Below are 21,161 nucleotides of genomic sequence, written 5' to 3'. Positions count from 1 at the left end.
GGCTTTTCTGTTTTCAGTGTAAATGCGTCTTGCCCTCTGTAAACAGTACTGTACCTCATCATCGCTCTGAGGACATTGTTGGTATTTTCAGTGACAGTTGTTTTACTTTTTTATTCCCCCATTGCTGGCCATTTATCCTTGAGCGCCTGTATCATTCAAGATTGGGGTTTATGTTTTTGCAGCAACATAATCAAAATTGTTGACTTTGTTATTCCCAACATCTGCCTTATGGTTCTGGCTTGAATTGCCTTCTTTCAACATTGAAACTCCAAACAAAATCAGCACTTATGTTTTCGACAATCAACCATTTGGAGAGAGATCTAGATTTCTGCATTAAAAGTTGTTCAAACGTGACCTTTCCACTGCTCGCCGATCTGGTCATTGCTAAGGCTGGGCGATAGATAAGGATATCATGATATTTCACCACGATGGTGAACATTTCTGAGAAGATTTTGGTTGTTCTAGTTACTTTGTTCAATGCTCTATCAATAATATACAATTTTAGTTTTACTTACTCTTCAACAGAATGCTGTTCAAGTGCAATATGACACGACGAGAATGAGATTTCAGAGGAACTCAGCGGTGGTTAGTAGAGTTCCAAATGGTATGGTTGTGAAATGTATTTAGTGGCTAGCAACGTGTGCTTTCCTCTTGAAGAAATCTGATGCAGTATGGGGGGTTGTTCTAGTTCCTGGTCATTTCTGTGTTGGTTGCATTCTTACTTGTTCAACTTTTAACCTCCTGAGTTATAATGGATGTCTGAATGACTGAGTATAAACTCCCATATATAACAGCTGTTTGGTAAATGGTTATCTTAACATTCTGGCCTCCATGACTTCACATTCAAGACAGATACCATTGGAAAACATTGATCACCATTGGTGTAGGATTTATAAACAGCGATGTTAATAGCATAAAATCTTGAAAGAAGCAAGAAAGAACCATCGGGTGAACGCTAAACATCCGCAGTCATGTCATCAGCTGAGTGATGTTCATGGAACACAACTACCGAGATGAACATTGCCACCAGTCTATAGTTTGGTAAACACCAACCAGATCCACTTCTCGAGCTGTGTTCTATGGACAACTTTTTGGTAAACGCATGCAAACCAAAACCTGGTGTGAAGCATGGTGGCGGTAGTACAGTGGAAAAGGGTGACGTTGTCTCAGAGTCTTACACAACTGACAGAAGGACATCAGGCCGTATGTGTCTGAAAATGGACTGGTTCATGTGGGTCAACATTACAATGATCTAAAGCAGATGAGTAAATCAAATGCCGTGTCTTACAGAGAAAACGCATTACTTTAATGACTTTAGTCACGGTGTTATAAGAAACAGGCCACTTAAGCAAGACATCCTCAGAAATATACACAAATGAAAACTTTATCAGAAAACAAGGAGCTGCACAGGATGAACAGCTAGCGTAAATTTGAGGTTGAGGTTTTACAAATTGTGATGTTTTAGTGCATAGCGTTGCCGTCAGTTACGTTAATTGTTCAAACGTTGTTTTTTTTAAAAAATACAAAAAGTGCTTTAAGCAAAAATGATGTAACGTATTATTATGACATTTTATTAGGATGATTTATTTATAGGTAACACGGTGTACAATTGGTGTACAAGTACTGACTGTTACAATCTCTCAGTCATGCTCTACCCCATCCACCAATAGATGCTCAACTGAGCAGATTATTATTTGGGAGGTGGGTCGTTCTCAGCATAGGAGCGACATGAAAAAATGGTTCTTCAAGGGTTCTCAGCTTCCTAAAGTACCTCGCAAGTGTAAAATGTGGTGAAGGCAGAATAATGGTGAGGAGACTTGATCATGGCCTCACTCTCGATTTTCTGTTGTATTAAAACATGAATCATGAAGAGTAGACAGAAGAAGAAAAAAAAACGTTCAATTATTGTAAAGTAGCAACACACAAACCTGGTGCAAAATGTGAAGAGTTTGAATGATGATGGTGTTTTGTTGGATTTTATATGAAGGAAGTATGATTGGAAACCACTCGCTGCTGCTGAGGATGGCCCCACGTAGGCAGCCTGAATATCATTGAGATTACTGATTATGGTACTACTTATAAACCATAAAGATGGCTAATGACCACAATTCAAATAAACAATTATGCTATGATAGCTTTAGGCCTGCATTTACTACAAACAGTTTTGCACTCAAGTCTCCATCAGTGAACAGAGGATAAGTGCATTTAAGATGAATGAATGAATGAATGAATGAATGAATAAATAAAAAGAAGCTTCCCACACTGGTAGTCTCATTATAATAAATGTTTTAGCCCTTCAAAAAAAAAATATCGGATGACAATAAGAGGAACAACTCGTACAGTGCCAATTTAGAGAGACACAGTGAAGCTGTAAAATGAAGCTCTTCCCACTGTGAAGATCATCAGGTTCAGAATGTTCCTACAGGAACTTTTTTCCTCTTGATGGACATTTCACGTCAAGTTGCTTTTTCTTAATCTCTAAAACCACCACAACCTCCAACGCAACCGAGCAGTGTTATTTCACATACCTTCGGAATTATTTTATCCTTTCGCTGAACCTGGAACCTTTGCGAAACAGGTGCTGACCTTTATGCTGTGGCATTCTAGTTCAAATAAGGCAGTCACTTCAATGTGGGTTTGAGGTTACTGAAATTGGTTCCATTGGAGCGACCAGTGTTGGCTTTGGAGGAGATCTGAGAGAGGGGAAAAGAAGAAGAAGAAGAAGAAGAAGAAGAAAAAAAAAACGAGGGAGACAAACAATGATAGAGTGAGAGTGGGAGTGTGTCCTGACAGACAGAGAGACAGAATGAGTTAGAGAGAGAGAGTGAGAGAGTGAGAGAGAGAGGTGGTCTACACAACAGCAGCCCGCCCTATCTGTGGCTTCTGTCCCATTGTGTAAGTCCACCACCCCTTTAAGGAAATGAGCACATCCTGTTGTTTTAGTCGAGTCTTCCTGCATAAAGGTTCCTACATGTGATCAGTGTTCACTGAGACACACACAGAGCTCGCAGTGGACTAAAGGACCATGTCTCCTCACGTGTCCTCACCTCGTTTAAGGCCAACATGGAGCCCCTCTTTTTGGGGTAAGTACTACCAATGCACCGCCTCCAGTTTTCTGATCTTTTTATATAACCAGATACAAATTTTCTGAACTTGAGCTATTCATAGAGTATATACTGTAACTCTAGAGACATTGCTAATGTACTCTCAGAAATAAAGCTACCAAACTGTACTTTTCCTCGTCGATGGCGTACCGTCAATCAAGGGTAGGTCTTTTGTAGCTTTTAAATAGAACTCAAGGTAAATTCAGGACCTTCAGGACCACTTATATAGCTTTACAGGGGTGTCAAATTCATTTTATGTAGCATGCCTCATTACACTTAGAACAATGGGAAGTGGGATAGAACCAAAAAAATGTTTAGTCGACCAATAACAATAACACGTTAACACTTCTACTTAAATGTGTTCATTTGTCGAGATTTACAATATCCGAGTATTCACACCTAAAATAGTTCTTTGACAAAGAGTTCTGGTTACAGTGACACCTTTTTGTGTGTGTTAATGAAGAATTACATTATTAGCATATTTTGTCAGCAGCTCAATCTATGGCCCTGAGGTTATCGCTCTATACTTCCCCCTGGCTGAATAACACAGACTAGCGCATTTAAATAAATAAATAAATAAATATATTAATATATATATAAAATTCAATTATGGGTCATCAGGCCAAGTTAGAACATGGAAGTTCATTTAATCCGCCAGATTACAAATTTAGGTGGGCCAGATCTGACTCGGAGCCATATTTTTCAATTAAAGGTACACTCCCATGCTAAAAGATACATACTAAAGGTACAGAAGCTGTTTCATTGATAGTGCAGTACAGTTTGGTACCTTTATTTCTGAAAGTGTGGTCACGAGGGACATTTTTCCCTACGTGCCTATTTCCTTTGTACAAGTTGTTACAAGCATGCAGGCGATGAGGCACATGTAGTTTTTTTTCCCCCTAGAGAAACTCTAAAAAAGACAGTTCAGGAAATGTGCCAATCGAACAGGACAAAGAGAGGATGCACTCCTGCTATCACCAGTTATCTCTCTTCTTCGCCCTTCCTCTGTGTGATGGTTATGAAGGAAAAAAAAAACAACAACGTGTAAACGTCCAAGAAGTCCTTAAAAAGACATCGGGATGAGAAATCCATTTTGTTGGTCGCTACCTCAAATTTGAGAGCAGAAGTTTGTATCCCCCATGGTTCTTTGACTGTAAAAAAAAACGTACAGTATCTGACAGCATCCAAAAGGATACTCTGAGGAAAGCTGAAAGGTTCTATGGTATCACAATGGGTTCCAAGTAGAACTTTTAAAGAACCAGTTGAAGAGATCTTTTTTGTTGGATTAACGCATTCCCATTTGATTCAGTACGAATGCCGATATGTTTCTTTAACCCTGCGTTTCCTCTCTCGCAGTCGCCTGCATGGTTTTGATGTTCGGTCGGCTGCAGGCACTCGTTCCGAGCGAGGCCACTCCTCCCAAACGCTCAGAAGAACAACGCGGTGAGATTTCTAACGTTAGAACATTGTGGATTGAACCATTGGTTAAAGTGTATTTGATGTACTGTAAATGATATCAGAGCTGAGAAGTAACAAAGCACAATTCATTTGTTCACAATTTAAAACCAAGGCTCGCAAGTTCAGACATTAAAATTCACCTACATAAAATCGTCAAAAAATCTGTCTTTGATGTCCCGAGTCCTTTCCCCTTCAGTGAATTCAATGTTATTTCCACTGAGAGAGATTAATCTGCAATCGTTCTGACCACTGCTTTGGCTGAAATAACAAGAAAGCATACAGTAGTTTTGAGGTGGGGAAGGAGAACAGAAAACAAACAAATACCAACAAAAAACAACAGCCATAACCTCTTGTTACACAAGAATAAAAAAAATTCTTACGAAGATTCTTAAGAACTTAAGAAGTTTTATACTTTTCTTTAAAAAATACAAAACCCAAAACACCACCACCACCACCACCAACACAACATCAATCGCCGTAAATATCTGTCCTTAGCTACAGTTTGTATTTATTTAGCTAGTTTGTATCATGACAGCTAGCTACTAGAATGCACGCTAGTTGTGTTTTATCATCAGAGTTATTAGCAGTTGTTAGCTAGCTTGGTTTCTTGGTTACTTGGTGAAAGGTGACTAATTTGCAAACAACAACCAAAATCATCAAACCTCGTTACACAAACCTCATTTCTGATTTTTTGCTAGAATATATTCATACACGGATAGTTTTTTAAAATTATTATTATTTTTTTTACTTGAGTTACAGACCATTTTGCAGACCATGTAGGATTTCTATGACCTCAGGATGACACATAAACCATGATTCTTTCTCTATTTCTCCTCTCTCTCTCTCTGCGTGTGTACTTCAGGTTTGGGCAACACCCCCCTTTTCCCAGGAGTCCCGACCACACCGTTAACCACAACAAGTAAGAGAGCCTGTACCACACAGCTGTCAAAACACACCGCACTAGCCTGATACGACATCAAGGGCTTCGGCTCATGCTTAGCCGTCACGTCTGACTGAGTCACGCCACATTTCTGGGGCCAGTTTTAGTGCCTTTGACACGTTTCCCAGGACATCTCACACATGTTCTTCGTCGCAATGTCAACAAAATTAACCAAAGATACATCTATATCATAGAAAAGAATAAATATTGATGTAAAAAACTGGGTTGTAAACTTGACAGAAGACTTGTGATGGCACTAAAGATCAGCTTACACAGCTGACTGGGCCCAGTGGTCTGCAGACGCCCCACACAGCGATTAATATCTTACACTTGATACTTGTTTAGAGTTCAAAGGTCAGGAAGTTTGTGTATCTTCGACATGCAATGGTGTGTTCGGATAAGGATATGGATGAAAGTGGGATTTTTTTCTACACAGACAGTTATGGGAATATTTCTACTTGTTGTAAATCAGTAATATAGCTCTTGTATCAGTTAACTAGGAACATAGTAACCAAATAAATTTGCTTTAATAGATCACTAGATGTGTTCAAGCTATTCATTTACCCAGAGATTGTTGCTGTGCTGTAGAGCGTCGGTGATAAAAACCAGATTTCTTCTTTGAGATGAAACCCCTATGCTAAAACAAACTACACACATTATTGCCTCCACATGCTTCAGGAGTTACTGTAAATATTAGTTATGGGCTTGAACAGCTCACTGCATTTGCAAACAGGTCTCCAGAGTAAAGCAATAAAACTCATTTCAGGTACTGGATTGTGTCATTTTTCACCAAGTTTTCATGACTGTAGTCTTTTCTTTCTGAAAAAAATGAACGGATAGAGGAACTGTTTAATGTAGCACCCGAGACTGTATAAGTAGACACAGTCCACTGATTAAAATATGAATTAGCACGTAGCACTCAACAAGTCCCACCTCTACAATACAAATAGCCAATCACGTATTAGATTCTTAGATGCATGCATAGCTATGTGTTCTTGGGGAAACATAAATAAAAAAAAAAAAAATTTAAGCTAAAAACCATTCCTTACACCAATTTTTTTTCAGCGTTTAACAGCTTTTTCAAATTTTTGTTCCATATTGATCTGTTTCTGCTAAATGAGTCTCTTCTTTTGCAACCAGAATCATTGCCAAGATGGTTCCTCTTTACTAGAGGAATTTTGGTAGTGCTGGCATCTAAATTTTGCCTCGATATTTTAAACTAGCTAGAGTACCATTGGAAAGCATTAGGACGGCTAGGCCAATTCTTTTGTTTTGCACTGAAGATATTTTGGCTTTGAGATCAAAACTTGGCGTGCTTTTCTCCCATAGACAGCTTTCTGGTCTTCATGTTGGTTTATCCGTTTTAACAACAAATGCAGTAGTGACATGCGAAACCCAGGGCTCAAACCAAGAGTAGATATTCAGAGCTGTTAATCGTTTAAATGGTCACTTTTTTTTTAACAGGGCGTACCGGGCCGAGAAAAAAACACGTCAATCACATGTTCCGATATTTTTGATCCTAGATTTCAATATCAGGAAATGAAAGCTTCAATTCTGATCCATCGTCTCACCTTTCGATCTCAAACCCAGATGTCTTCAGTGTATAGCAAAAACTAACGAATGGGCCTTGCTGTTCCGATACTTCCCGAGGGGACTGCAGCTAAATTTGAGGTGTTCAGTGAATCACATTATAAAACCACCACTGGTTCCAATAAAACTCTGAAGGCTCTGAAATGTAGAACTCACCCTGGAGTTTGCTTGAAATGAATCTAAGAACAAAATCTGAATCTATAAAAGCCTTGAATTTGTGTAAAATATATCTACATTTAGTATTAATAACATCAAAGGGATACTAACAAATTATTTAGTAAAGTAAGTATGCAGTTTGGGACACAGCCCAAGTACTCATGATGTGCCAGGGTTTTCCCACTAGGCAGTGCTGGGGCTTGAACCCCCGACCTTCCAATCAGTAACCCAGAGCCTTATCTGCCAAGCCACCACATGTCTTGCCGTATCTCTAAGGCAGACAGAATGAGCAGAAGCTCTGAATAACTCGCTCTTGCCAGATGGAACCAAGTGTGAAATACAAGATTGAGAAACACACAAACACCTTCTGTTAGCCACTAGCCATCTATTACGAGTTCTCTATTTAACAACTTTACAGCTGCGTAAAGACACAAATGAGTGAATATATAAAGAATCTATCACTCTTGAATCTGTTTTTTTTTCTCATAGCATCGTGTTGACTCTGACTTCCATTTGGTTCGTCTGTTCTCTCGTCATGCTCTTACTCTTTCTCTTGGCTTCCTGCCTGCCTGTCATGATGTGAAGTTGGACTTCTTTCATGCCTAACATTGGTGTGATGACGCTTGACATATCTGAACTGGCGTAAGACGTGTGTGTACGACATTCCTGCCAATTCTGCCCCAAGGCATTGCGAGAGGAGGTGATGTTTAGAAAAGAACATAACAGAACTGAAGTCGAACAAAACAGTCTACAGCTGTGTTTGGTTAAACACATCAACTCAGCTTTTTTCTTTAAACTTTTTTATATTCTACCAGTTAAAAGTTTGGTAAACTTGACAGTAACATCACTTATCTGAGTTTACCTCCTGCTACAGCATCGGATGAGAATACTGTACAGAAGAAATATACACTCTATAAAAAAAAACAAAAAACAACCAAACAAAAAATGAGAGCATTTGATAATAATTCAAAGTTCCGTAACTCTACGACATGGTTTAGTAAAGCTACCATGAAAATATAGCTTGGTGTAGCGACCAAAACACATGCTGATCTGGCCAAACTGGTAGACGTTTACGTGTACCAGCTGATAATGTATTTCCCACTGAAATTACACTGTCGTTGATCATCCAGGTAACAACACACAGTATTAAGATTCAAGCGTGTGTTGAACCGGTTCATTTGTGTAAATTCATTATGTACATTCCATCCATCTTCTATACCCCTTATCCTTCCTTCAGGTCGCGGGGAACCTGGAGACTATCCCAGGGAGCATGGGGCACAAGACAGGGTACACCCTGGTACACAGGGTACACAGGGTGCCAATCCATCACAGGGCACAATCACATACACATTCATACACTACGGACACTTTAGACACGCCAATCAGACTACCATGCATGTCTTTGGACTGGGGGAGGAAACCGGAGTACCCGGAGGAAACCCCCGCAGCACGGTGGGAGAACATGCAAACTCCGCACACACAGGGCCACGGTGGGAAACGAACCCCCGACCCTGGAGGTGTGAGGCGAACATGCTAACCATGGACTAGATGTAAACGTAAGTAGTTGCAGTTGCAGTGGTTGCAGTGGTTAAGATGTTGGGAAGGTCATGAGTTCAAACCCCAGCACTGCCAAGCTGCCACTGTTTGGCCCTTAAGCTTCATCTGCTCAGGTATATAAATGTAAATCGCTCTGGATTTGCTACGTGAACTAGCTTATTCAGGGCAGAAGTAAATAAACCACAAAATGCAATTTTTATGATCCGTCGTACTTTTTTTTTTCTTTTCTTTTCATTTTTAACATTTTGCAGATTCCGCAAGGCGAATGCAAACGTACGACCTCAACTGTAGCTCTAATTCAGAAACTGTTTTTGTTCTAGCAGCACTTATCAGCTCAACCGGTGTTTTGGTAAGCTGGTCAGACCAAAGCTGTACGATTTTGAGCCTGATATTGCTGTTGTAATAATAAATAAATAAATAAATAAATAAATAAATAAATAAATAAAAAAATTGCACATAGTGAACAAATTCTTTGGTGTTAGAATGCATAATCTGACACACTCACACACTCGATTTAGTGAAAAGTATGACTAAAATCTCAGCATGTCTAAAAATACACTCGATTAAAACACACCAATAGGATGAGTGCGTAGGGTGATGCCAACCTCGTTAAACAAAACATGCTAAAGGACAGAAAGAATATCTTTATACCTCAAGTTGGCTTTGAAGAATGTTTGTGCTTGTGCGAACCGGTTTTCCGTACAATCCCGCCGATCGATGACGTCATTTTCATGAATGGCAGGTCTATCGTTAGAGGATCATCAGATAATCAGACACGGAGGACACGGGTGTGTTATAGTGTTTTGCCGAGATGGAATTGGGATCCGTTGTGTTGTTTTCTACTGTGATGATCAGTAAAAAGTTTCTACGTCGCCAAGGATCCGAAGTACACTTGAACGACCATCGTTTTTCTCAGGAGTGTACTCCATCATGGGTGGCACCAAGATGGCACCCTGTGTTGATCTTTATTTGGAGCGGTTCGAGATTTTGGGAGGGGGATTTTGTTTAAACAAACAGCTGGCTTAAAGAGAACAGAACAGCTGGTGGACTTTTGGTCAGGATTCCGGGACCTCGGCTCGCTTAATACGAGCCGTTTTATTCGTTTATCCGTTTCATCACAGTCCTAAATGTTTACTCGTGTTTCCTATTCGGCAACAGATGGGAACCGAAATAAATCTGAGAGGCGCAGTGAGCGGCCTGTGAGAAAATACATGGAGGGTTGGGGGGGTGGGGGGTGGGGGGTGGTTAAAGGGGTTTCAGATGTGTACGAGAGAGAGAGAGAGAGAGAGAGAGAGAGAAAGAAGTGGTGCGAGCGACAGACAGAGAGAGATGGAGAGAAGCAGGAGGAAATAGAAAGAGAATGAAGGTTGGCGAGAGAGAAATAGGGTGAGACAGAGAAAGACACATATGAGAGAGAGAGAGAGAGAGAGACAGACAAGTGTGTGTGTGTGTGTGTGAGAGAGACAGAGAGGGACAGACAGAGAGAGAGAGGGGGCAGGAGTAAATAAAAAGAGAGAGAGAGAGAGAGAGAGCAAGGCAAAGAGAGGGAAACAGATGCAGAGAGAAGTGGGATGTGAGACAGACACATGAGAGAGAAAAAAAAGAGAAAGACAGAGTTGGATAGAGAGAGAGAGAGAGAGAGAGAGAGAGAGAGAGAGAGAGAGAGAGAGGCTGGAGGTAAGAGAGAGACAGGGAGCGAGGCGAAGCGCAAGAGAAAAAAAAATATATATATAGAGAGAGAGAGAGAGAGAGAGAAATAGAGAGAGAGGGAGAGGGGTGATAGACATACAGACACAGACAGACAAACAGTAAAGGGAGAAAAATACATAAAAAATGAAAGAGAAGGAGTGAGAATCAGAGAATGAGAGAGGAGGAGAGAGAGTTAGACTATTAATGCCAACTTGAACTTGATAGAGAGAGAGAGAAGGTTAACAAAGACTGTGGGTGTGTCCTATAACGGGTCTCCCTTTGAAACATCTGGTTTATAACCGTGTCGACATCTCTCTCTCTCTCTCTCTCTCTCTCGACCTGGGGTTACACACCGGCCGCATCCCTATTGGATATCCAGCGCACTATGTAGTGTGTTTCAGCGTTTTGTTTTTGTCCCTCAATCAGTGCGCACGTGCAGGGAGCAGGACGCGGTTAGGGCACGAGCTCTTCCACCCGTGCACGCGTTTCCTCTTCCTGTCCCGCGCGCGCACTTCACTCAGTCACGGTCCGCGCGCTCAGCAGCGCCTCGCGCTCTCTGCTATGAGGGGACCGCTCTTCTTCTTTGGGCTGTTTTTCTGTGTTTCTTCCGGTAAGTTTACACACAGGGCTTCCCCTCTCTTTATTCCGCATTTATTCAACTGTCTGAAAGCGCTTAAAAACTAACCGGATAAAAGCTCTTAACGATCGGAATAACGGGAAACACTTCATTACTTAATTAACTTAATTAACTTTCATAGTTATTCAAGGATATTAGAGATGTCACGATACCGATTCTCATTTTCCGATACCGATACTGAAATCGCGAGTATCAGCCGATATCCATATATAAATATTATTTATAAACTACTAAGTTTTTGAATGATTTTATAGCTAAAAAAAAACAAAAACAAAAAAAAACTGAAGCTCGGATTCCTACATTGCATTGAATAATTAAAAGTAATAAATAATAAATAATAATAAAGATAATAATCAATCCTAACAATAAATACAACCACGCAAGTCTCTTTCTTTGTAAACATTTCCGGCTTCAAATCCATGTTTTCCATTTGTTACAGGATTGGATCGATCGATTTGCACCGATATCTGATCCTATCTGATCCACCGTAATTTGCCTGATAGCGATCCTGGGTGTCGGATCGGAGCCATCTCTGTAACTCTATAACTCTGCATCAGTACAGATTAGATACAGATCTCCTTATAAGGAATATTAAAACGAACCGGATCGTTAAAATGTAAACACAATAAAACCGGATTATAAAAACAAACCAGTTTAATCCCAAACTATTTTAATAAAGGAACGCCTCAACCAAGACATGTTTCATTCCTCTTATACCACAGTACTATAACGGCACAGATTATTGTAAATGCACAGATTGCGGTGTTTTTATTTATTTACTTATTTATTTAAATTACAGAACGACTTCATACTTTTTTTTTATCCGTTATAGACTTAAGTGTTTGATGTGGAATACCGCTTATGTTACAGAAGCTGTAAACAGTCTTTCTGTCACCAAGGCAGTTTTTTCTATCTTTTTTAGGGATTTTTGAACTGTAGACTATATGTGGTCCGTTGTTTTGCCGACTAGAAGCTCTTAATAATCTCCAGCACGCACTGCGTCATCGAAAACACTTCAATATCATGATAATTAATAAGCAATAACGCAAGATTAGTCATTTATAATGAGGTAACAGTTTTGATAAAAACTCTTTTACACTTCAAAAGTGATGATGATTGCCTCCTGTCAATCATCGTACAGACGATCTACAGGCCACTGTACTGTAGATCCTGGGGGTGGAGCTTTGTGAATACGTGCAGGAATGGGAGATTGGAACATCATCGGAATGTCAAAACCACCTAACCGTTAGAGACCTAATCTTTGAAGAAAGACCGATTTTACCTAATGCACCTTTAACTGGATTTTTAAACGGTAAATGTAAACGCAATTAGACCGGGTTGCTTGAATAAACTCGTTCGAATCAGTTTAACTATTAACCCAAAACGTCTGTGGCTAATTTTAAACCCTGTTTCAACTCAGTGTCTCATTAACAAGACTTTATTGACGTGTAAGGTGTGTTCGAGCGGAAAAAAAAACACATTATGGTGTTCCAGGACCGGGACGGAAGAAGAAAGTCCATTGAACTTGGGAACAAAGTCGCTGAAACATAGTTTTAAAACAACATATAATCAATGCCAGGTTCTCGTGCCCATTAGGAGGAGTATTTCCTCAGTTTTCCATTTGCTCCAGCTGGACTGAGTCAGCCTGAGTCTTTTTTCGGGTTTAGCACTGGAGCTACGAGGCTAATCTTGCTAACGACAACAAGAACAACAACAAAGAAAGCTTACAGCGACCGGTTTTAGAGATTGACAACTGGGAACTTTCAACCTAGTACCTTCCTACTTCCTGTCGTATCTCCCGCTCTGTGAGTTCTCTGTCGATCAGGCACATTCGGAATTCCAAATGTGAAAATTTCTCAATTTAGACTAATTTGAACATATCCTGTGTGTAAAACAGCACAAACACACTTCGGTAAAGGTGACACCTGATAGAGTTGCGTACCAGTGGTATTACATGTTGTCCATTTTAGACACAAGTTACAGCTAATGATATCTAACAATGGCTGTGTCCTGAATTGCATACCAGCACACTAAATGGGATGGTAAAATACTACCTTCTCTATAGCATTTGCACAGTCGTCCGTCCCGAAGAAGACCCTGACACTGGAGACTCCTTCCATCAACGTTAAATAACTGGCTCTTCTAATGCAAGAAACGTCAACATGTCAACGTTTTGTGCTTTTTGTTTTGTTAAATAACCATATTTTTGAATCCGTTTATTATTATTCTTAGAAGTCCCTATGAACGAGCTGTTACTATAGGAACACTACTGAATTAGAACAAATGCATTCATATATAATAAACGTGTTTATCTGCATTACGGTCGAACTGCTGTCAGAGAAGCTGTTATTGAAACATTCAACATGTTTTGACCAATCAGATTTGAGAATTCAAAAGCATCGTGGGATAAAACAAACATCATCTCTGCTTTCTCGTTTCTTTATTACAGCAGCTGGAGGTCCACGCCATCTCCAAGTGTTTATTACCCACTGCTGGTGCTTTTTTTTTTTTTTTGTCAAATAGACAGCTTTTTATTCAGTTTTTTTTCAGTATATATAAGAGGTCTTATCTGATTTTAGTCAAATGGGTGACTTTGTATACGTTCTGGAGCTAGCTATAAAGTTTGGCTACATATACGAGCCAGTTATAACCGAGGTGAGGAGCAACATGTTTGGTCTTCGTGTAATTGTTGTGAGCACCAACTATGAATTTTAAGCTGGGGTCCACGTTTCCCGCTTCAGCGTTTAGCGAAAAACGGACATTTACGGAAATCTGTCACTCGTTTCTTAGAAAAGCTTTTAAAAAACGCCCAGGCGCTTTGTTAACACTTCATCGATGCGTAAAATGTTGGATGTATGACGCCATAATGAAACGTCGTTACAGAATTTCAGCGCTTGAGGAACTTTTGTCCGAGTGGCTATTATGATTGTACGTAGTCGGAGTGGATTTTTTTCCCGCTTGGATGTCTTGGTCTATAAGCTAAGTTTGGGGTAAAAGGTAAATTGTGTATTTCATTTTTGGCCAAATTGTTCGTTAAAGCCATGGTAGCTTAGCTGTTAGGGAAAGCACTAAAACTTGGACCTGAATATTTGTTCTCACACTCATGATGTCTCTTCCTTTGTAGGCGTCAGCACTGAAGAGAAACCGCTCTGTAAGTTTTCACTGTTTTCCATCTTGTAGTGTTGGTTTAAGTCGAATTGTTTGTTTAGTAAGGAATAAAACACAAGGGGGTTTGACGTTATGGGAAATGAATCAATGAGGGGAATGTCGTTAGGAAGCGGAGTTACTGTTGCCAACCTACATAATATAATATAATACAAAGTGTTTTATTCCTCTTATACTGCGGTATAATTTATTGAAGAGTTGCACGTCGTACTTCTTATTCCTTTTATTCATTTAATTCGTACAGTTAATGTACGATAATTCGTGTTTTAATGAATTGTGTTTTATCCTCTTTGTGTACGGGAATGAAGCAAGCCCATGTGACGTATACTGCTCCTTATGTGACGAGGCTACACTACCGACGGTCCAGTGCTACTCTGAATTCCTTAAAATCTGCAGACTGAATTTACAGAATGAGCTGGATAATGTCAACTCCACCGACTTGTGCGTGTGGGATAAAGTGAAAAGGTTAGTGGTGTTTCTGTGAAAGATCACATGGGAATTTTTGCACGTAGGAAACCCCGGATGAAAAGGCAAAAATTCTGTTTTTTTTTTGTGTATAAAAAAGTGTATAAAAAAATTTCTGGACTATTTTTCGGGCATCATTCAGTTGGAAACCATAACTTCTTGTAGTGTTACCTGGGTCCTTTGAAATTTGGTGCTTTAAGTTCTAGCAATGCTGCAAAATTTCAAATCAAACAAAAATGGCTGAAAAAAAAAAGTTCAAATGCTGAAAATTCCAACAAGAAACGTTTTCACTCGGCATCCGAAAAATTCTAGTAATGCGTCACAATTCTGACTACGAAAATAGCAGAAACGTGAAAATCATTCAAAAAAATGTCAACAGTTGAAATTTCTAGTGATGCGCCGTAATTTTGAATACCAAAATAGCAGAAAACGTTAAAATTGTAAAAACATTTCAACAAGAAAAGTTTAGTTTTGTGCAGTAATGACCCAACCCCCCCCCCCCCCCCAAAAAAAAAAAAAACCCTCAGAAATTTCAATAATATTATTATTATTTCTCTCTCTTTTTAAATTACCCCCCCCCCCCCCCCCCACTAAGCATTAATAAATGCTTTGGATTAAATCTTTTAAAACAAATTTTTTTTTTTGTAAATGAATAATGAATTGTATAATTAATAACGATTATATGAAATATAATGAAAAAAGCTAAATAACACCAGAACCTACCACCACGAACAAGTACAATAATAATCGTACAGCACTTTGTTTTCAGGTTTGGTTTTTGTTCCGGGATTCAGTAATTCTCGATGGTTCATTCAGTTTCATTTAGATTCTTCATTTTAACGCCTCACTAAAAATGTATATTCTACCAGTCTACCTTCCACCACTACTTACCACAATTTATTAATAAAAACTTCCTCAAAATTCGATTTTTTTAATATGTATATAAAAGAACACAAAAGTTCTATATATGTTGGTGTACTTTTCGAACATACTATTTAGTATAGTATTATACTGTTTCAGATGCTAGACTGTGATTGGCTGGTGTCGTTTGTGATGTCATTTGTTCAGCCTCTTTCGAATATTCAGTCCCACTACAAGTTAATCGATGAAAACCCATTATGTCATTTCTATAACACTACAGACTTTTTGTTTGTTTGTTTGTTTTAAAAATCTGGCTGGAAATGTACACACTCTCGCTTGATCTCTCTTGCAGTCCCTATAACAATTTCACCATGTGTTCGGAGGGCATTGCGGAGTGCTTGGCGCTCCCGTGGCCCAACAGGCTGGTGGAGGACATGTTTGTGGAAATCCACTCCTCCTTCTTCCAGGAGTGTCCCATCGAGACGCTTAGGGATCCGCCACCTAACGTCATCTTCGCCCTCGTCATGACCCCTATATGTCTTATCCCGGCCATGGTGGTGCTTGTCGTGCTGAAGACCAAGAACGGAGACAGAAGGTCATAAAGCTTGACTCCATCGTCCGGATTAACTCCATCTGCCCTTTTCCTGGGAAACACAAACAAACTAGGAATCAAAACTGGTCTTCTTCTTTTAGACATGAAACTCTTTTTTTATTTTATTATTATTATTTTTTTTTTTTACACTAACTTGACCAAAAACCCAACAGTAGTCCTGTTTCCATCTACCTGCTATGCGAATTCTGAAATATTGTGAATGGAAATGCCAAGCAGTGGCCAGCAATCCAAGAGAGTATAGCAACTGGTCTCTGGATTCAAAGGAAGGCCTTGTTGTTATTATTTTAATTAGTGCAGCAGTAGCCAATCACAGGCGTTAGGTTCTGGCTTCGTGGACGTAGTTAACTAGTATTTGCGTCTAGGCAACTACGAATAAAATATCATTAGCCGGAACATGAAATCTCCTTGTCCTGGGTTCTCAGGACACTGATTTGTCGGTATGATTTAGTGGTATAGAAGCGCTGCGATAACAATTTCTCATGATTATCATTTTATTTGTACTTATTTTTCCCAGAAATTTCGCTCGACGTTTATTTTTGCAGAGCATCTGTATGGAAACAGACCTACTTGAGCAATAGTTATCATGCGTCACTGGTATATTAGGATCTCATAATCATATCTGGATCAACATCTTTGTTGTTTGAAGGAATTTTTTTATTGGCCATTTTTTTTTATCCTAGCCAAAGGGGATGAATAAGAATTTAAGCGTTTTTAAGCGGTAAACATTCTTGCAGACGCTTTTAAAAAGCAGTGTTGGATCGTCTGCGCTCGTGCTTCGACCAGCAGTTTATTTTCGACGTTCTTTTACTCATTCGTGCTGTCGAATCCTGATGCCGATATTAACATTACAATGCTGAGTGCTGGTCCAACTCTGTTATTAACACCTTTATAAGTCACTGAAGCCTTACTCCATGTACTGTAAGACTATTTTTTTTGTCCATAGTTAGTATTTTGATATGAATTTGAGTGTCAGTCGAGTGACAAAGGCCAATTTGCTGGCTCGGGTATGATTATGAGAAAATCTCAACGCTTATTTTTATGATTTTATGACCCAAGTCACAAGCGGTGACTATCGGTTTTTATAACAGGACGACTAAAAGAGAATTTCACCCATTTTTCCCCCCCTTTCTTTCATATTGAACCCAAGTGTCTGTCACTGATACAAGATAAAAAAAAAAAGAGCTTTGCTTCAGTATGAACTTTTCTAAGAATGCTTTCTGGTTCGGAAAGGAAACAAACCATCGGGTGGAAATTTCGACTATCCGCAACACTTTTCGCAATGTTTGGGTTCTCTTCAGATTCCGGTAGCTGTCAGGAGAAACTCCCCAGGTTCTGTTGACCTCCAACATCTGACCGATCAGGAACATCTAAACTAATCATGTTGCTGATAATTCAGAAACCTCTGCATCTTGCTCGAGTATTCTTTGCTTTGGGATTGGACGATGAAGGGAAGAGCTCTGTTTGTTTGTTAGTTTTAAAACAGCGATAGCTTCAGCGAATTTTCACCAAAAATCGTTGAAGTCTAATCGTATTAAAGAGATAAGGGACCAATATTGGTATAAATGTGCAAGCAGAGATCCTTATAGCCTCGTTTGCTTATAAATGGTTTAAAGTAGATTGTTTTTTTTTTTTTTTACTTTTGTGGAAACAAATACAATAGCACCACCAATGGTCATAAGTGGAAAAAAAAAAACAATACGCAAAATGATATGAAGTAGAGGCTGGGGCCGATTTCTTTCTAGCCCAGATTGTAGATTCACGCAGTCGAGTCGAATGATTGTAATAGCGTGATACGCTGATTGAAATAAAGACGAACAAGCTGGATTACTTTCTTGATCGCTGATTTTTCATACTGGGATTAGACTCTAACTCATTTGTCCTACGATATGTAAAAAAAAAACCCCAAACAATACAGAGCAATGAAAAACAAAACAAAACCCTGGTGTATCGTTTCCATTTTGTTTTGGTGGCAGACACCAAAATTTGATGCAAATTATAAAGAACAAAATGGGTGAAATTCCTTTAAAGGAGCAAGTGAACCGCATAAACATCTCAATCGATCAGTGTATTTTTGTATGACAATGCAGCGTTCTCTCAGTCCGCAGCTCACTGAATGTTTAAAGGTTTAACGCTTTAGTTCAACCACAAGGTTGAGAAGTATTCAAATCCCACGACTGCCCCTGCTGGGTCATCGAGCCAGACGATTAACTCTCATCCGTGGGTCTCATTTGTAAGCCTTTGGCCACTTTGGTGCAACAATCAGAGTAATTTAGCACGGTAGAGATGAAAGGTGAAGGGTCAGAGAGGTGGCGTGGGAACACTGTTAACTGGAAAAGCAGCTGGAATGAAGGCTGTGTGCTTACCTGTGTGAATCTGAATAAAAAGGTCTCAGTTCAAGGTCTGACATGGGATAAAATAAGAGATATGTTTATACGTAGAAATTGTTTTACTGTTCCATGTAATTGTCTTTAAATGTACTTTGCACAATTTTTTATTTTTTTTTGAACGACTCTGAAAGTGTGTGCTTTCGTTGAATCTGTGTTTTTGAGCTGCTCTGTCTTGTGGTATGGCCTCACTAACAATCTGTGAATCATTTTATACTGTTCCTCTGGAAGCACTTTTACAATTACAACTTTTACAAAGACATACAATTAAACCGTACCTTTTTAATGCGATTATCCCCCCTTCCCCCTCTCCCCCCCCCCCACCCCCTCCCCTTTACACGAGTGACTTTGTACCCTCTTCAACTCGGTGTCAGAAGATGACTTCAGTGTCTCTAAGAGAAACCAGAACGTCAAACATGCAGATGGTCGTATGTTAGCAATTTTGATTCCTTGTAATTCCTGCTAATTAATGGCCCATGAGATAAACACGCCAAACATTAAAGTGCCCTCTTCCTTTCTGCTCAAGTGCCACGACCTTGGCAGAATGTTCTGAAGCATCACGGGAAAACAAACAAACATGTGTCCTTTCAGTTAAAGTAAATAACTGACCAAAAAATGATCACACTGCAATCAAATGAAATTGAAAAAAGCTAAAGATGATTGGCCATGAAGGTTACCTTACTGTTGTTGAATTCTTCAATCTGATTGGTCAGGGGGATGTCGATTCTGACCCATTCACAGATGGATATATATATATATATATATATATATATATATATATATATATATATATATATATATATATATATATATATATGTATCTGTATATGTATATATGTACATGTGTGTATATATATATATATATATATATATATATATATGTATGTGTGTATACACACACACACACACATATATATATATATATATATATATATATATATATATATATATATATATATATATGTATAATTTTTAAAAAGTGACTGTCACTCAAAATCAAAGTTTCATGCAAAAGAAATGACAGAAAAATAACTTTATTTTTCTTCTTGAGGAAATTTGGAAGCGACTTCCTGTTGAACTTGTGACTTGTGACTCGTGGAATATTCCAAACATTTCACGCGGGTGAACGCGTTCAGGTATCATTCAGTCGAGTTTGACTAAAAATGTACGCTTTTCAGAACCTGTAATGAACGAAGCACCATCATCATGGAAAAGGATGTTTCAATCAAGAGAAGTGTGAAGTGGATTCGTACATTAATGTAAACTAATAAATAAATAAATAAATAAATAAATAAGATTGAGTTATTAACTAAAGATTAGGTTTGATTTCAAGGTAAACTGTACATGTAGTGGGCTGGGATGTTAAAAAAAAAAAAATGCTACCTGAGTGCTGTAGATTTTCTAGTTGAAATGCTTTTATGAATGTTTTAAGTACTTTTATCTGGAACATGCACGCGTGTTGTCCTGAAGGAACATTTACATGTGTTTAAAATGTCTTTACATACAGATACGGATTTGTAAATACTATATAATATCAGCGAGACACAAACGGCGAAACATCCGTGGACTCGCACGGGGACTATAATAATGGTTGGGTAATTATAGTGCATTTGAAGGTATCAGTGTGTGCCTAGTAAGTATAAAAGGTATTGTTTGCGCACAGTGTGAATGTAAAAGTGTATCGTATGCATGTTTATCGTGTGTACTGTATTTAATGTTCTGGATTCTTTGGCTAAACCAAATCTCCCTGTGGAGATCCCCTCATCTATCTATTCATCTATTCGAAACTTTTTTTCATATAAATGGTTGTAGTCGAGAAAACAACTTGTATTCTCTTTGCCCACTTCATGAGTTTATCGAGTCTCCCCAAAAAAGTGTGAGCTTTAAGTGAAACACTTTATGCCTGTGTAAATACACATCATTCACACACACAGCCATCTGGACACTTCTGGGCAGCGTCTATGTTCTGTCTCTGTCTGGCAGGGTGTAGTGGGAAAGACATGGTAAGGGTGATCACCCTCCTTCCTGTTCTCTCAGTCTCTCCTCCCTCGGCTCAGATCAGCTCATCCACACGGCTCCACCTTCCCTCGCTGATCTCCTCCAATCCTGCGTCATTTTCACAAGGCCCACGGGACAGTACACACCTCACATGTTGAACCTAGGAGCCAATCAGTGCTGACCAGATGCTCCACACTGCCCAGCGTGACTGGCTTGGCTCCTAACATGGCTGCAGCTTTTTCCGCCCGAGTTAAAATAATAATAATAATAATAATAATGATAATAATATATATGGATCAATTTATTTGTAAATGCACCGGTGTGATTCGTCCACAATCTAGGACAGTCTGGCATGAATTTCTTTTCTGCTTTGCCCTACTTTTATGTACTTTCTCTCAAATTCTCCACTGTCCAGAACAAGCTCAGCAAGCCTTTACAGTCTATTTATGCGACAACACTGACACATAGTGGTAGCTCGCAATAACGCACCACAATCAATAAAATAGACTGCACTGAATAAGATTTATTCATCCCTAAGGAGGAA

General features: G+C 39.1%; 1 protein-coding gene across 1 annotated transcript; it reads left to right on the top strand.

Annotated features, from left to right (window-relative positions):
* Positions 1-2,924: 2,924 nt before the first annotated feature.
* ramp2 (receptor (G protein-coupled) activity modifying protein 2) lies at positions 2,925-18,910 on the top strand. Its single transcript, XM_017456667.3, has 6 exons — positions 2,925-3,083; positions 4,461-4,547; positions 5,425-5,481; positions 14,256-14,282; positions 14,605-14,761; positions 15,975-18,910. Exons 1-6 carry the CDS (start codon positions 3,026-3,028, stop codon positions 16,222-16,224), a joined length of 636 nt encoding a protein of 211 aa, XP_017312156.1. The 5' UTR covers positions 2,925-3,025; the 3' UTR covers positions 16,225-18,910.
* The last annotated feature ends 2,251 nt before the right edge of the window (positions 18,911-21,161 follow it).

This window comes from Ictalurus punctatus, chromosome 2 (assembly GCF_001660625.3).
Source record: "Ictalurus punctatus breed USDA103 chromosome 2, Coco_2.0, whole genome shotgun sequence".
Lineage (NCBI taxonomy): Eukaryota > Metazoa > Chordata > Actinopteri > Siluriformes > Ictaluridae > Ictalurus > Ictalurus punctatus.
This window is presented reverse-complemented; position numbering and strand designations above follow the sequence as displayed.